The sequence below is a fragment of the Lonchura striata genome, chromosome 1 (genome assembly GCF_046129695.1).
Source record: "Lonchura striata isolate bLonStr1 chromosome 1, bLonStr1.mat, whole genome shotgun sequence".
In the NCBI taxonomy this organism is placed as follows: domain Eukaryota; kingdom Metazoa; phylum Chordata; class Aves; order Passeriformes; family Estrildidae; genus Lonchura; species Lonchura striata.
In genome coordinates this window covers 22,473,817-22,492,790 of record NC_134603.1, presented here as the reverse complement: position 1 = coordinate 22,492,790, position 18,974 = coordinate 22,473,817, and the positions used below count along the sequence as shown (strand labels likewise).

The window sequence follows — 18,974 nt, the reverse complement described above, 5'->3', positions numbered from 1 at the left end:
AGTTCAAGTCTGTTTATGCATTTCTATAGTGAGGCCTTCACAGTAGTATGATTGGGAAAAAATCTATTTTTGAGGTGTTATTTTTCAAAATTGAAGTGCCAGGTGGCTGTTACTTCGCAACTGAATAGTGACTCCAATTCTAGACACAATCTAAAACCATTATTAGATATTAAAATATGAAGAAATATATGCATTACTTACTGTCACTACTACTACATAAGGTAACACAGGGATTGTTGTTAGCTCTTTCTAGGACTGCTGCCACCACTGCAGACTTATCAAGACCTGTGTTATTATTTGAACTATAGGACCATGTAGTCATGTAAACTACATACAAGCAGCCCTGGATTTCTTATGGGGTTCTATGAAACTGATATATAAGGAAGAGGAATGTGCAAGGGTTATTTTTCTTTGTCCCTGAATGCTGGACTGCTGACCTCATCCACTACCAAACTGTATACCAACTATACCAAACTGGCACTCGTATTATCTGCTTTCCCTTTCCAAAAGGAAAACAATAAATACTCAGAAGTGCAGAAATAACTGGTTTACTCTTTTTCTGGCAGTACCACAAACAAGTTCTAAATTAAATGAAAGACACAGCCTTTGAGTTTATAGTCAAATTATACATAATTTTGAAGTGTGGGATTAAGGATACACAAATATTGTAATGCTTTCATTTTATTCTTCCAGATTTTTATCCTGGTTTCCTCTAATAACTTGTGGGTCCATTGATTAACCTCTGCCTAGTATGCTTAAAAAACTAAAATCAGAATACCACTTAGTGCAGACTTCACTTACACCTAACATGTTCAGCAGTTTTCCACTATGCAGTACATGAGCAATATGCATTCAAGAAACATTTTACAGAGAATGTCTTTAATTTAAAAGAAAATGGTAACAGTGTCAAAGAATCACAGAATGTTTTGGATTGGAAGAGACATTAAAGACCATCTAGTATCAACTACCCTACCACAGGCAGGGACACCTTCACCTAGATCAGATTGCTCAAAGTCCCATCCTATTGACCTACAACACTTTAGGAATAGGTCATCCATAGCTTCTCTGAGCAACCTGTTCTAGTGTTATACGCCCTCTCCACAAAGAATTCCTCCTAATATCTATTCTCAATCTACCTTCCTTGAATTAAAAGCCATCACCCTTATACTATATGCCCTTGGAAAAAGTCCTTCAGCTTTCTTCTAGGCCCCCCACTAGGCACTGGTACAAGTTTATGCTGCTGTTTCCTAGTTTAGCTGATCAGAACCTTTGGTGATGGCAACTGGAGAAGATTCTGGTGTTATCACTCAAATTAATTTGGAATTTCTTATAATGATGTACTGCACTGAAACTGCTGCAAGACATAGGAAGTCTGCATTATAACCAAACAATTTTTATAAACAGTCCAGAGCAAAGTTTGTTCTGCATTGTAACACACTAAAGATATTCATAGGTCGCTCCAAAAACCGTTTTTGTCAACAAGGAAATCCTTCATCTCATCATCAACATTCTTAATTTCAAACACTTACACCCTCGCTTTTTCTATTAAAACCAAGTATTTTTTTTTACTCAAGGCTTACCAAGTAACATGGAATTATTAGACATACATTTACTGATAGCAAAAGTCATACTTACCACCAAATATCACCAGCTTTAATAACTGTTATATATTTCATCCTAACTACAAATCTTATTACAGATTATTTTCTTGAACCATAAAATTGTGCGAAAACTTAGGGAACTAAAAAAACCTCAATAGCATTAAAAATATAAAAAATTATTTTGATATAGTAGGTACAAAAATTTTCTTTTACTTGATCTTACAATGGGAAGCCTTTGAAAATGTTTAATTCTTCAATATAAACTTTATAGCAAGAACACTTGGACATCCTCTTGTCCATTACAAGATATTCTTGCATCTCTCTTAACAGGCCTTGTAAAAATAATTTGGTGTTTATTATTAATATAAAACAATTATAGCCTGGAAGTAAGCATTCACAGTGAAAAATAAAAAGTAGTACACAACAACATATAACAAAAGATGATAAAAGCATTCTGAAAGAACATATTGCTGAAGTTTTTACCCATACTCTCTTATCCTTCTCTTTTTGTCATCTTAAAAGTCTCATCTAGTGATCCCTCCACTGAAGGGAATACTACAAGGCTTCATTTTTCAATTTCTCCCTGTCTGTCTTTCACTGTGCTGAAATCATGCTCTTCTTTCTATTTTTCTACGATCTTTCTTTTCTGAACAGACTAGTCTCATTCACAAGCCCACTTTCAACGCTTTCTCCTATTCTGTCACTTTATTTAGTACTGAGAAGTCAGCTCTGCCTCAAATTTGCCTCTTCCCTTACCTGTAAAATTTTCAAACCTTTACTCTTTTCTCACATCCTGTGCAACTACAGGCAGGGCTGCCTCTAGCCCTCTGCGGGGCTGGCCTTTAGAACTCCTCTACATCACGATCACAAAAAAAACTGAGCAAGGTATGCAAATGCTGAGCTGCCAACTGCGCTGACCTTCTGCCTTATATTGAAGAGCAATTTCTTCAAGAAGTTGACTTCTGGTTCTGGGTTTCTTGCTGCTCATACACTGCTATATAATTTACAGCCCCTAAAATTCTATTAATGACACACTTAGCATTTCCTTATACTACAACAGCACTAATTTTTAAGAGCAAACCTACTTTTTAACAGAAGTGGCTAATTAGACAAATTAGGCACTGCATTAGACAAAGTTGCCAGGAGGTGCAGGGTGGTGAGCAATCCTTTCCTTCTGTTCCTTACTGCTGACACCACACCTGGAGTGCTGGGTCTAATTCTGGGCTCCACAGTATGAGAGACAAGGACACACCAGAGGGAGCTGGCAAAGGGCCACAAAGATGAACAAGGGACTGGAGCATTTCTCCCAGGAGGAAAGGCTGAGAGCTGGAACTGCTCAACCAGGAGAATACAAAGCTCTAGGGGACCCCATCAGTACTGGTAAATATCTGAAGAGCAGGTGCAAAGAGGATGAAGTCAGGCTCCTTTCAGTGGTTCTGAGTGACAGGAGCAGAGGCAAAGGTCATATAATGAAAAGAAGGTTTCCTGTGAACATCAGGAAACATTTTTTGTACCACGAGGTTGACAGAGCACTGGCACAAGCTACATAGGGAGGTTGTGGAGTTTCCTTCCTTGGAGAAGGAAAGCTGTCTGGACATGGTCCCGGGCAGCCAAACCTCAGTGGCTTAACCCCCTGCTTTTTAAACCCCCTGCTTAAGTAGGGGGATTGGACAAGGTGACCTCTGCAGGTACCTGCCAATCTCAACCACTCGGTGATTGTGTTTTCTCAGCCCTATTAACCAAAGATACTCCTGTTCCTTTCAGATTTGAGGCACTTAGTGACAAGCAGAGTCTTGCTGTCTTTTTTGCTCATAACTTGTTCCCTTACTGCACCACAAAAGCTCATGGCAGAATTCCCTACTACAATGGTAATAGAAGTAACAGATTGCTGCCTCAATCCTGGATTTGAGGTTCTCTTACACTGAACACTAAACTGGGGAAGTATGGAGGGAAGGAGTCTCAGGGGGTGGCAGAGTGGGGAGTGCAGTGTTAGGTTTTGACTTCTGCACCCATGCAAGAACCATGAGGAGTTGCTAAATGCTGCCTCAGTTGAGGTGAACCAAACTTGTGTTACACCCTTCCATGCAGTAATGAGAGAGGGAGGTATACACCACATCCTTAGCTGGCATGGACTGTGCCTGGCAGTGTGATCTGAACCTCACACTAAGTAATCAGATATCATGCCTAATTTTGTGTTAATGCAAAAGACATCAACATTGCCCAAGCATTTAACATCTCCAGTTCAGAAGGCAATAGTAGGTATGAAAGCAAGCTAGTAAAGATACCAGATTTTTATGTCAGTAATAAATCAGTATCTTCAAAAATAAACTATTCAATAAGTCAAGTCACAAACATCAACTCTGCATGTCAAGTCACAAAGAGGAAAATTTTCTAAAGTAAAAAAATAATCTCAGCCTTCCCTGCCTGTTTATTATTGACTAAGCAAATACAATTCAGAGTAAACCACCTTTATAAAAAGAAGCTATCAATATTCTTAGAACACACTCTTAGCACAGAAAAAAATGCAGCCATCCACATAGATTATTTGAGATACAAAAGATTGCACTGAATCTGCTTGAAAAGTATTCGTATATATAGATCATCACATAGCATTCTGTAACAAGTATTCTACAATAGGACAAACAGCATTTACTGCACTGCTCTTTTCTGTTTGCTCAAAGCTGTAACATTCCAGTCTCCATTTTCTCTTTGTGTTCTTTCTGAATGACCCTGAATGACCATACATTGTATGTATGGCAATACACTTCTTTGAAGCACATTCTGCTGCATTGCTCAAAACTAACCTGAAATAAATTGTGTAGGGAAGAGTAATAGTGCCAAGAACACAGACTTATTCTTAACACTGCCAAACAATTCTAAATGCAACCTACTTATCACACAGCCTGCTTCTCTTCTCAAACGTATGCTGACAATGTCATCTGAAGAATGAAGTGCCATCACCAGTTTCATGTTACTTGCTTTAACCACATTGCAATCACTGCTTAACTGAGTGTTGTCATTAACTATTCTGTGCATTAGACTTAACAAAAAAAAAAAACCCTAACACCAAGCAAAATACCCTGAACTAAAAACTAAACCACTTGTCTAGAAGTCCAGCTGTGAAAGCAGAACATCAAAAAATTTGGGGGGGTTTAATGTTAGTCTGAATAGCTGAAGTTGACATGGTTTCTTTTCCCACTACCTAGAAAAGCTTTTTACTAAGACATTTCATGGAATACTGCTGAAAGCTGGTCTATACAGCATTACTCATAATTAAACAGTGTAATACTAAGAATTCATAGGCTTAAAACTACAAAGAAAACTGGTAAAAAAAAAAGTCTTTTAACACAACTACAGGAAGTAGGGGAAAACTAGCAACTTATCTGTAAAGTATAGGTGGTTATAGGAAAATGGGTACACACCGAATTGTCTTCCTCCTCTTCTAGCTCTCTCTGCTGTTCCTCATGTCGCTTTGCCTTTATCTCCATTGCTTCGGTGATCAGGTCCCTTAAAATTGAAACTGGCTTAGCATTCTTAATAAATGTATGCTAGGGGGAAAAAAAATCATTGAAATATGTAACATCATTAAAGCAGTTGTGCTTCAGATTTAATTACAAGTCCTATTTAACACCACAGATTTCAGTGATAAACAGTATCGTGCATTACACAATAACCAAAATCTACACCAACACAACATACAGTATCTTTCAGCTGCTTCATAACTAAAATTTTACTTTAAATATTTTTAATAAGCCTTGGGAAATGTAATCACTTAATAACTGTTTCATGATTGATGATACAATTTTCCAAAGAAATCATGCAGAAAGTTGTAAATAGAGTGGTGATGCTCTGACATAGAAAACCAAACCTTTTCAGATATTCAGTTTCATAATTTAATTAATCTTAACAAATTGAGAGCAAAAATTAGTGGCTCTAACCAGAACATCTGTGGCTGCTTATTTCAATACTTTAAATGTCATAAAATATTTCTTGATCTGTGATGCTGAAAAGAGGAACCAGGAAATAAAACCCTTACTTTTAACAGGAAGTTTAATTTTTAATTCAAGGTCATTTAAAACATTGCTTCTTCATTTAAGATAATGTGCATTATACCAATTGCACATTTTGAAAATTGTTAGGAAAAATGTGGTTCTGCATCATTATATACAAGTACAGTTTAGGCAAAATGTAACTAAGCACCTCAGAAAAATATTATTAAATATTTAAAAACTGCTTCATGAAGAATAGAATTAATGAAGCTTCATGCACTACACCTATTATCTACCTCCCTTGATATATTAATTCAATTACTCTTTTTCATTCCATGACCTCTCCTCACAAGTAGTACTTTCATTTCTACTCAAACACTTTCACAGCACTTCCAGCTCCACCATGTATGCTCCAAATTCCAGCTGGGGAAAAAGACAACGCAGACTCCTGATGAACAAACACAGTAGCTGGTTTTCTGGTCAGTAAGCATGGGAAAGAAACTGTACACCGAAGGGCTTTTTTTGTTGGTTTCTCCTTACTTGTCCACATTAATGAAAGTCTCTTCTATCCAGCCGTCTGTATTCAGCTAACCATACGAACTTCACATCCTGGAGGTCCCAAGTACTGATTCATACGTCACACAGACACTTATAACTTTCAATTTTTACTTACCTTGTGGCCTACGTTTTCATATTTTGCAATGTATAAAATTAAATATTCACAGCATGATCTACCAATTTGACAGGTTTATTACCAAAAACTACTTTGCAAAATTTTTGTTCTCTTTGTAGTGGAGTTCACTGGAACTTAAAATTTAACAGCTGCTATTGCTAGCTCAACACAGAATACACCAAGCAGGAGAGTAATACAGGAAGCGAGAGACTGGCATACCCTACCCTGCTCCAAAGGTCCACACTACCAACTGTGGCTCACACAGGCAAGTGCCCTCCTGATTGAACTTAGCCCAAGAACAAACTCATGATACTGCCCATCTGCACCACACCTTTCCAGCATACAGAGCCACCTGCTTGCTCAATCTGACATGACCAGAGGAAAGACTGAATATACCCCATGGGTGGTACACACAAAAGGGTAACCTGGGCTCAGTTATGTTACTAAAAACTTGTCTAAATCCTGAGATCTATTGCAGGCCTCTAATCACAAAGCAAGGAACCAGTATTAATAGCAAAAATTACCCCTAAACTATTTAATGAGCAATGACTTTTTAGAAGCAGCAAGAAGAGAAATAAAAAGGGGGCAGACATACTGGAGCTGACAGAGAAAAGACTACAAAGTAAAAAAGAAATAAGGCATAATAATAGTTAAAATAAGATTTTCCCTTAGAAAATTTCACACCATTTTGGGTGGGGGGCGGGGAAAAAAACCCCGAACATAAAATGTGCTTTTCCTCAGTAACTTAAATACTGACCTGTAGCAGCTGGGTTGCTGTAGCTCTTTGTTCAGGATTTTTCACTAAGCATTTCTTCACAAAATCTGTGAATTCATCAGACCAGAGCTCTGGCTTCCGGAAGGTCGGAGGGGGATTTGTAGGAATCATAAAAATAGCCTAGATAAAAATCAAACAATAGCAGATCTAAACAAAACACATCACCACAGCAGCTGAAGCCAAGTTAAAATAAAGAAATTGCTTTATCCACCTTTCTTATCAGGCTAAGAATCTGGAAGACAAATTTTAAGTATGCAAGGATTTCTACTCAGATCAAGATTCAGAAAGTAAATCCATCTGCTACTAATATAACTACTTCCCATTAGATTTTCTCTGTTTCAACTGTACCCTATTGAGCACAAGACTCCTTATTTTAATCTACTGCTGTTCATCAATCTGAAGAAATTATTATATTCTTTCAGAAACTCTTAGCAGAAATGACAGTACTACTTGTTTAAACACACATAGAAAGTTGCTGTGAACAGTAAAGCTCACCTTCTCCTCTCTATTTTATTGCTTAGGAAATTTGGGGGGATTGCTATTTCCTTTTGCACTCATCATTCATCAGATAGAGCTTTAAAACTTGCTTGGCCAAATAAGATTTAGATACACATGCTAAAAGACCTAAGACAATACTAAAATAAGACAAATAAAATAAGCAAGTAACAAGTTTTACAATACTGAATACTTACATGAAATTGAAAATGCACCATTTTACATATATGACAACATTTCTTCTGTTGAGAACCATATGCAGACAGATCTTGCAACTGGGAAAAAATTTTCATCTTATATAAAAAAAAGTTTCTCCTACTCTAAGATTATTTATAATGTGCCATTTTTATATGATTATTACCAGGTTTTCCTCTATCTAAAAATACACAACTGTAGCAGGGGGGAAAAGTAGCCATACAACTCTGACAGACTAGTGCAAAATAATGAATGCATCCAGTATCATCACTTAAGACTTACACATCATAGCAACACACTGTTCAGAAGTAGGTCTATTGACAAGAACAACAGGTTATTATTGACTTCCAAACTCAGGTTCAATTCAACGACATTTTCCAAACTCACAGGGAGTAAAAGTTCTTCATTTGTTTTTCTATGAGCATAGGCAGAAATACAAACCCAGAAAAGGGTAAAAAACTGATTCTGCACACTTTTAACATATTAGAAGCACTAGAAGCTTCAGCCTATGTCTGAAACATAGGCAGAAGGCAGAGAGAACTTAATGAGATTCTATCCATAGCTTTTAAAGAACTCTGACTAGTCTTGAAAGTTGGCTGAACTCATTCAAACCCTCATTAGAAAATTCTTCTCATATTCTGAAGGAAAGTGGAATCCATGCAAAACGATGGCAAAACTGCTAACATTTTAATGAAAAATTAATTCAGTATTGAATAGTTGCTAAACATTTACAAAACATGCCATTTTCTTTAATAAAAATGTATGCTACAACACCAACTTTATATTTTCAGTGGACAGTCATGCCAAAGAAGTATATGGACTCAGGAAACGTGGCACTCAGTAACTGGCCTTATCTAATTCACTTGTGATTCAAGATTAATTGTCAGTACAAGTGAAGTGCTTCTGGCAAAAAGCAGTGGCTAACAAATTCAGCTGTGTCCTTTAAATTAATGATATCTTCTGAACTTTGAACTGATGACTTTTGATCTTATCTCCAGCTACTCTTAACAGCCAACTCTGCAGTAGCGATTGAAAACACACAGCTGTAACAGAGGACTACCAACCTCTGTTTATGTGGTGTCAAAATGGGTACCTCCTCTTTGATCATAAACATTGACCTCTCTCCCCACAGGTAAGCAAAGCTAAGTTAGAGTCCTACTCAGCTCCACAGTTCTAGGAAAGATGCTTGCCTTGGCCAATTATTTTCATCAAATACACAGCAATTAAGAACCAGAGCAAAGAACTGACTTCTTTACCATTCACAAAGGACAATGAGAAGAAAGAGGAAATTAGCGATTCATTCTTTTATGCCAGGCAACAAAAGCCACAAAAGGAGATATTCAAGTGTTAGAGAGTTCTAAATCCACACACGTTTTGTACACTCATTGAAAACACCTACTTCAGAAATATGTATATCTATGTAATGCCTAAACTGTAGGCTTTTTTAAATCCTACTGTCTCACATGAGCTGTATTAGCTGAAGAGAAAAATTAGATGCATTTTTTTAATACAGGAAAACATACAGAAACTACTTATTGTTTAGTCCAACTTGGTAATTATGCCATGCACTTGCTAGTGTGTACATCTCCCTCCAGCTCTCACACTCCATTCTATCAACCAACCTAAAATTCTGGGTTTCAATTCTATCTTCCCTCTCTACTACCTAATTTTGGCTTGCATGTTTCTTGGCAGAAAAGTTAAGCTCTTTTCCTCTTTCCAAACAGTCTATGATTTAGCTTTCAACTACCTTGTTTCTTTTCAAGAGGCTTGCAAAGCAATCACTGGAGAATTATAAAGCTAGTCCCAAATCTCCAGGAATAAAAACAAAACACTTATCTGACAGGAACTTATTCCTCATTTTTGCTTCCACTTCTTGTCCAAAAGGTAATTTTTATCCTAAAATAACTGTGTATTATTTTAAAACAAAACGAAGCTATTTCAATCACTCTGGGTGCAAACAGAAACAGGAAATACTTGGGTTTTTTCACGTTTCTTTCATCTTACCTTAGATTTCTCTAGTCCCTGTGTTTTCTCAAACTATTACTTGTAGTATTTTTTTAACTCCACTCCACTTGTAATTTTCTCAGAAGTTTCCCACAGCTATTTGTTTTAGTGTAGCTCTCACAGTGGAGCTGAGGACAGTGCTCATACAGCCAGTGTTAGGCAAATGTTGCTAAAAAGAAACACCAAATATAAGCTACTATCCACCCAACTACATGGGCTGAACTGGTAGTTCCAACTGCAGGAAATGTTAGGAGGAAATTGTTCAGCAGATGGGGCAGGTTCTGACATACTTATAAAAGAGCTGGGCCTGATTTTTTTCACTCTCCCAGCCTCACCATCACCTTCCACATTGCCTTACATTTCTGAGACAGAAGGGGAAATCTTACATGATCAGCACAACCAAATATACAACGAAAGAATTAGATTGTATGACTCAGTCTTCAGTTTTAACCATTCAATCATCTTTTAAAAGAGAAAGAAATCTTGAAAGATGCAAGAAGGATCAGCTTAATCTGTGCTGGTCTTCACCTGCCTATAATATAGAGTTCATTCCAAATTTGTCCTGAACTGGTCCTTCCCCCTCTGAAATTTGAGCCCAATTCTGCTTTGAATAATCTTTTACACATTGGTCTGAGGCAAATCCTTCACATTGCAGTGAAACCAGAATTCAAGGCAGATGATAATATCTGCATGACAAAAGATGGGGGGAAGATAAAACCATCCAGGTCAGCTTTTGGGGCCACTTCTGAATTGGGCACTGGACAATCCAAAACAGTTTCTACCATATGTGTTCCCTGTTAGCACTTCCAGGCTAATCACCAGCAGTTACAACTAAGTTGAATATCAGATTGAGAACCAGGTCTTAAATGAGAGCAGAAATGCACAAGTCAGCCCAGGATTTTCTTTTTATTATTCTTAAAGGGCCTAGTATTTTAAATTAAGTCCAGGCTGAAAACAGGGGTTGTTTTAGCATGAAGGTTCTTTTACAGACAATTTTATTGGCGTGAAAATGTAATTATGGTGATGATGATGAATTAGGAAACGCCAAAAGAAAAATGAGATGCTCATATACCACATATGGAAATTCCTAATCAGAAAATCTTTGCAGCTCATTCTTCTAGTCAGTCAGGGAAATATATCTGTATTTCACACAGCCCACAAACACATTAAGTGATCAACAGCAATTTTGTAGAGGTACCATGTCTTCTGGCTTTTAGTTCCTTTAATAACTTATCTCTATTACTTAGCTGAAATAAGTTACTTGCAATAAAAAGCAGAAAATCTATCCAGTATCATTAATGCTGCTGAAGAGGACAACAAAGACTTCTATATTGTGGTGATTTTATAATTTTCATGCTGTGAAGCTTCATTGCTAAATCTACAGAGAAAAACATTTTTATAAACAGGGTAAGGATACATGCCATCAGTTTGTGATTTCATAGTTTTTGGAACCAAAATTATACTACTTAGTTCAGCAATCTACAGTAGGAAACAAACACCAAAACACATTTAAACTCAGTAACACATTTCAGGGTACAAAAACCTATTTAAGTCTGGCGGAGTTAAATATCGATTACTGCAAAATTTTAGTAACTTTGGAAACAAAGAATCACCTGAAAGACACATTTTTCTCTTCTTTGTGATACACATCATAGAACCTCCCTCCTTTGTTAAATAGTTTTCAAAAAGACTACTAAAACACCATTGATTGAGTTACACAATTCATCAGCTGTCTAAGAATGAAACATCAGCAGGGAGAAGGGTGAAATACTAGCGGGTTCTACACTGGATTTTCTTTTCTGAGCATGTTTCCTTGGTGTGGCTTTTGGGGGGTTTTTCTGTTTGTTTTGTTTTTATTCATTCAGAACTATAATATTTCAACACAGTGAAAAATAAAGTTACTGAATAACAGCTCATGTATTTGAAGTCAAGAAAGTCGGTTCATAATCTGCTTCATAGTAGGTAATACATTTATTTGTTAGAAGCATCCTAAAAATTACTGCTTACTCTTCCCATCTGCTAACACAGATGTTGATGAAGATCATCTACTGTACTCACATCTTCAGTGCAGAACTACAAAAAGGTCTGGTTCCATCAGACATTTATCACATACCTGATTCAAGTTGATTCTTACTAAAACTATCAATACAGGATTAAATGCAGAAAGGGATAAGTGAAGCTTCAGTTCAGGGAAGTTCCTGGACAAACAATAAATGACAAAATTTTTCATCCTAATGAGGGGAAATATGTGTGACATTTAACATGCAACCTACTGCGCTTACTTTTATAGTTTTTAGTAATGGCCACTGATTAAACCATGTACACAATACTACATAAGTTAAAATTACATTTAAATTACTTTATTGTAAAATTACATATATTAACACTAGGAACACTTGAAAAACAAAATAAAACACCATAGGGAAAAAACCAAACTGAATAAAACAACTCTTACCAGTGGCTTAACTGCCATTCACTGTCATAAGCTTCCCTCTGGAATAATGACCTTTGATGATCAAATCAAAGTATAATTCACTTAAGATGTAAAATAATAAAGTAATAAACACAGAGAAAAGATGCATAATGGAAAGACTATTCTCATGATTAACAGCAAAGATGGGTTACTGAAAGATAAGATATTTACATATTTACATGGACTTGCATATTTATTATTGCTAGTAAGCTTATAACATACTGACAGCATTACAACAGGTCAAGAATGTAAAGATGCTGATCTCAAACATTTTGCAATAGTAAGCGCAATTGCAAATCTACTAAAAAGAATCAATCCTTGCCTTGTTAGCACTGTCACGCCACAGAACAATGCCTTGAGATTCACCTCTGGGTTTACTCATCCTACTAAGGTGGGAATCAGACCAATGAACCCTATGGGTTCCTTACAAATGGACATATTCTTTGATGCTAAAAATTGCTTTCCATTTCAAAAGAATATAAGAAATAATTTGTTATGTGACAACAGCTTGAACAGCTTAGCATTCTCAGGCCACAAGTCCATTCATTTTAGGGTTTTTCATAACTGGTTTTAAACACACTTACTTAGAAAACTGATTTTTAAGTCCCATCACATTTCCTAACTTCTACCATATACTCCACTGATATATTTAAAGGACAGAATTTATTGTACTGGCTGCTATGCAATTATCAAGACAAAGAGTATGTTCCCCCTGCTAACTCAGCTAAAAGGATCACAGTATCTGCATATATGCCTGTTCATTATCGAACCATTTATTTTATCAGATGAGTAACAAAAACATTTATTACCACCAATCTGCTCCCAGAACTATCACCTCAGCATGCTGACTTACTACCAGTTGATTAATTTACGAGTTTATATATTTCTTTTTTTCATTTTTTAAAGCTTCTTGAACTCTTACAACCCATCACCTGTATTATCCAAAGATATCTGAAAGCTACTCAACATATTACTTCATGGAGTTGTATGCAAAGAAAGAACTTTCTTTGCACTGACCACCTCTGCTTCTTCCCTCTCCCTTCAAGCCCAGCAGACCTATCAATATTACTCCAGGTTGTATTCTAACATATTTAAATAATATTTGGGCAACTCTCCATTACTTTTGCCTGTAGTTTTTTACTATTACTTTGTCCCAACTTTCCATCTTCTGTTTTGAAATGGAACAGTTTCAGTTTCTCCAATTGAGTAGGGTTATTTTGACTTCCTGAGCTCAGTTCTTCAACACAAAACATACCTATATTCTGCCATTCAACTGAACATTGTCCTTTTAGTTTAGAGATGTAACCTTCAAGTTCCCATTTCATCTGCAAGATGCAAGTCATTGATGTCAGTGATATATAAACAGAAAGAACAGTCAGCAACCTGCTCTTCAAAATTCTTCCCTCCTTCAACTTAGATCCTTGAAAACAGGGCAATAAATGCCTTTTCAAAATCTGTAGAAATTAAAAACAAAGCATGGAAACATCTGCAGTTTTGTGAAGGTATTTGAACCCTTCTTTGGCTTCACTGGGGTTTTTTGTTTTTTTCCTTGGGGTTTTTATTTTTGAGTGAGGGGGGCAAGTATTTTAGATAAGTGAAATTTTTCACATGAAAACAAAAATAATTTCAGGCTACTCAAGATTTTGTGTTTAAACTACCCAGTCAACTATCAGTTTTGAATTTTAATTGACATCTACAGGAATTTTCAGAGGAAAATACCTAATTGCAAATAACCCCTTATAGGTACTAAAAAGTGTAAGTATTAAACATTTTATTGAAAGCTCACATCCACAATAATTGCAAGCCTACACATTTTTAGTGTTCTTGGACATAAAAAAAATTTAAATTCTGATGAGTTAAAAAAATCCAAGCACTAGTGGAACATAAGACAGTCAAAGTCAGCAGCTGAAAGGAACTGCAGCATTCAGACACCACCTAGGAGAGTATTTCTAATAATTTCATTCACCAAAAGGAAAACCTGAATAAGCTGAAATTTATTTCATTATTCTTATTCTGAAAAGTACCCTCGATTTCAGCACTGGATGATCAAGATTCATTTTATCAGCGAGAGAAAGAAAAGAAGGGTGCACTGCATGTATGTATATGGGGGTATTTTAAGGTTTTATTTGAGGGAAGTGTTTGCAAGTAAGGGGGTTGAGATATGAAAAAAAATAGATATTAAACTACCTTTAGGAAAAAGTATCTGTTGTAGTGGTTTAAACTTCTACATGATTTTTTATTTAACACAGACTTGGAAAACAAGTGCTTTTAAACACTGTTGTATAGGAAAAATATATTTTTGATAGTGATAAGCAACACCTCCTCTTTGTGAGGAAATCAAAATCACCATAACAGAGAGATAAGGCCACTTCAGGCCATGACCAATTAAATTCAAACCCTCAGAATTCAACACTTAAAGAGTTTCTCAGATTAAATTATACATTATGACAGATCCTTGCTCAAGAGCTAGGCAACTCACTGCCCAAAGGGTATCTCCTAGCCACACAGGTGGCCAGGAATCAAAAGAGAAGATGTCTTTTTGAACATTAGTACCTCTTGGCCAGAAGCATCCTGCTATCACATAATCACTGCTATCACTCCTGTCACAGAATATGTGAGATCAAGAACATGAACTTGAAACTGAACAACTTTTTTCAGCACTGAACTACTTTCTTATCAGTTAAAGGATAAGGAAATGGTTCTGTAACAACGAAGTGCACACAGCGTGACAGAATTCAGGGAATACTCTTGTGATTAATTTAGTCTTCTTTCACCAGTTTTACTCCTGATTCAGTACTATCTTGAAAATTCATATGCATTATATCTAGAAGGTTCCAAGTGTTTACCAGAATATGAAACTCACTTTCCCTCCAAGAAAACTCCAATAATAGAGCTTACTATAATAAAAAAAAAAAAATCTCTTCTTCCCACAGTATTTTCTGTAGTTTCTCAGAAAATGAGGCAATGATTACATCCAGAGACATACTAACGTTTACTGAGACAGGAAGTGGAAAAACTGCATTTGCAATTACATTTACTAGTAGAAGAATCAAGGAGCAAGTAACTTATATTTGTGAGAAAAAGCTGCAGTAAACTCATTGGACATTAAATGTGAAATCTCTGATATAACCACAGACAGTAGTAATGAAAGAAGGCATTCAAGAAATATGAGGTAGTTCTCCTTTATTTGGGGTATGTTAGACCTCCAGCAGCAGTTTTGTGCTCAGTTTCAGGCATCAAACTTTCAGAGATGCGAACTGACCTAAGATGGTTTGAAACAGAGTAACTACAATGCTTAGATATTTAAAAAACACACTCTGCAAGAAAAGATTGAATTAATTAGAATTGCTAAGTTTCAAGAGAAGGATACAGTGAGAGATACAGTAACAGTCCCGAACATGTTAAATGCCACTTCAAAGAGGGACAAAGTCTATAAAGAACCAAAGAGGAGCTAATGAGTTTAAATTTTAACAAGGAATATTCAGGTTACATGGTAGGAAAGTTGCCAATAAACTACCCAAGAAGTTCCAGAACTTGTTTTATTCTACAAAAAGATATAAACAAACACCGTTTCAGAACTTAATTATTAAAATCTGGGCATATGTTTTGAAGATCTTTTCCAGCACCACCACCTTCCCATTTGCCCCATGCTCATATAAAATAAAGTTTAACAATAAAGTTTAAAAAAAAAAGGTGGGAAGGATTATCATGTTTGGTCAGCCTAGGTACAGAAACAGAATGACCATGTTTAACATAAGAAACACGAAACACAAATGAAGAGTGCCTTTCAACAGTGCTTGCTGCTTCCTACTTCACCTTTTACAATGGGCAGCAGATGAACAGGTGACAGCAAAGGCTGACCACCAGCACAAAGCAAAACAATTCATTCACCTGCAGTGTGAAAACTAAGAACTAAAATTAGACTGACAGATTACAAAATTCCAGACATTAAATACAACATCCTACTGACATAATGAAAACAACTAATTAATTACAGATTTGGTAGTCTATGAAACAGTAATGGAGTTCTTACATCTTAAAGCACAGTCTACCTTTAAGTGAAGAATGAAAACCTCTCCTGTTTCTGTTCCACTGACTCTCAAAGTACTGAGAGAATATAAGACTCAATGGTGTTGCTTTCCCAGCTACCAGGTACATAAAAAAAACAGTGCTACTGTCCTTGCCTTGCTAATGCTTCCAGTATTCTCCCCACTAGTTTCAAATAAATGTCATTTATATTGTAGAACCTTACATTTCATTGCTAGATTAGTGTAATAGCCACATTCTTTCCTGTAATGAAATGTTGCTAAAGTAAAACTATTTTTTCTATTCCATAGGCCATGATACAGTGGGAGGCATTACAAAGTAAAATCTGGACATGTGAATATCCAAATGAAAAGTACAACTTGATGGAATTTAGGCTTGGTTTAGGGGTTCTGTATGGTGGAAAACTTTTTCTTCTAACTTGTGCTTTTAAAGAAAGGCTTAGTAGTTTTCTGTTGTTTGGTCTTAAGGTAGTTTATTGTAGTTATTTAAAAGATTGGGTTTTTGGGCTATTGCAGTTTGGTTAGTAGCCTAGGCAAAGGCACATACACTTCTGATATTTTTTTTGTCCTTTGACATTTTCTTTCCCCTCCCCTGCCCCTGGCTGCTGCTATCTTTTATATGGTATATTACGTGATAAATGTTTACAGTTTTTCTCTAATACTTACTACTTATATTAAATGGTGTTTTTCTACTTTAAAGTAATCTGTAAGTGCTAAACATTATTAGGAACATGGAGGTAAGGAATAAGAAAGAGGAAGGATAGGGCTGGCTAAAAATCTCTGTATCTTAAAACTTCTGACCCTTATGTATAAAGTAAACACCCCCCCACCCCGTATAGGTGTTAAAACTTTTTTGTACAATACTAAAAAATTTTTCTTTTTACTTTGTAACTACTTTTATTATAATATCTAGACTTTTGTGACTTCTTGTTCTTCTTGCAAAGTTGGTAAATCATTCTATGGCTCAAACTCAAAATCGCAGCTGTTTCTAGCTGCCTGCCAGGGTCTCAAATGCTTCTGACCAGGCCTAGAACCTCCAAAAATGTCTGAGGGACATTTTGAGTTCCAACAACAACCAACATCCAAATGAAAAGTACAACAACTTCATCCAAATTAAGTACAACCAAGGCATAACATTACTTTCATAATTACACCAATCCTATATTCTAAAAAACTAACACTCCTTTTAAACAAAACTGAATAGTACAAGATCATAGTCAGAGTTAAAATTCAAATATACTACCAGAGCTGAGACTTCAGCTCTTCAAGGCACTGTGTTAGCTTGATATGTGTAAGCAGTGCTCTCTGGAACAGGGTGCGAAAAATATAAACTACATCATGGAATTTAAAAACTATTCAAAAGGCATGGAACTCCTACAAAATGACAGAGATAAAGCAATATACCAAATTCTGGATATGCTTGGTAAATCAACAAAAAAAAAAAAAAAAAAAATCTCTGAAATGGCATTATGTCTGAGGAAACTGGAATTGGTAAAAATTTCTCATGATTTAATAAGTGATATGACATACATCCTCAGGAATATTCTTCCAAAACCAGAAAATACTCCAAAGAGAAAATGTACACACAAGATTCAGTTGCCATGTATTTTTTTTAAGACAGTAAAAAGTAAAATGAACTGTGAGCCAAAGTTAACTCTGTATCTTCAGTCTTATTTATCAAACTGAAAAATCTCTCCAGCTTTCTCTTTTCCTGTATGAGACCAAAACTATGAGATGTTCTGTTTGTATTACAATTATACTAATTCAATGCAGGTCACTTGCATTTTACTGAATCCAGATGACATTTAGTAAGCTAAACACAGGCCAATTGGCTTTTTTTTTTAAAGGCGGACGCTGATTGCCGCTGGGTAGGTCATACAGTGGCTACAGAACACAATTGCTTGAATTACATTTTGACTTACATCAAACACAAAACTGAAGCTAAAAACTATCAATTTTTTTCTGCATGCCTTCTAGATTTCTCATATTGAAATGTACTCATTTAAAAGTCACCTCTTTCCACCCTGAGGTGACAGATACAAACAGATTCAAAGTTTTTGTTGTTTCCGCTTTCTCTACTTAGTTTAAAAATATACCTTTTTAATACTCTAAGTAGTACAAACAATTTTGTTTCCACTTTATTTTTAATATCCCCAGTGGCTAACTAACCTTTTCAAGCTTGCTCATTTGAACATACCACGGTAAAAAAGAAAAACATAGCACCCTAGATTTAGTGAGTACTAAAAACAAGCCGCTTCTATTTCTGCAACAACATCTGTATTCTCAAATCAACCTGAACTGCCATGTAATTAGCCATACAATAACCTTTACTGATAATACAGAGAAACTAGTTCCAGAGGAGTAGGAAAACACTCAAGCTTATCTCCAAGAAAGAAATAAACAACATGTCTTTCTTAATGCCTTAGTTGTGATCAAGGACTGGTTCTTTTTTGACAAAAACACTAGCTAGAAAACAGTAGTTAAGATCTATGCCATTAAATAAAAAACCAGTTTAGACTTAGTGCACCTCACTGCAAATCAGTCAGTGATATCCTTTCTAATCATGTCTGCCTGACCCGGGCACCTTTTTTTTTTTTCACCCTGAATTTATCCACCTCTCAAGCCTTATTATCAATTGCTAAAATAAAATGTAATGCGTATTATAAAGTAGTAGCCTCACTATTTGATTACTCTGTAACAGCCTGAATTATACAAGTTAGTTA

General features: G+C 35.9%; 1 protein-coding gene across 2 annotated transcripts in view; it reads right to left on the bottom strand.

Moving 5' to 3' along the window:
- The window catches only part of STK3 (serine/threonine kinase 3), a 173,351-nt gene that overhangs the window by 108,781 nt on the left and 45,596 nt on the right, over positions 1-18,974 (bottom strand). For both annotated transcript variants that reach the window (XR_013339874.1, XM_021529418.2), the window contains exons 7-8: positions 7,021-7,158; positions 5,024-5,149 (exon numbers count right to left, since the gene is read on the bottom strand). Coding sequence is in view for 1 of the 2 variants with exons in the window: in XM_021529418.2 (XP_021385093.1) it covers positions 5,024-5,149; positions 7,021-7,158 (264 nt within the window). In the remaining variant the exon portion in view is untranslated. The remainder of the gene's footprint in view (positions 1-5,023; positions 5,150-7,020; positions 7,159-18,974) is intronic.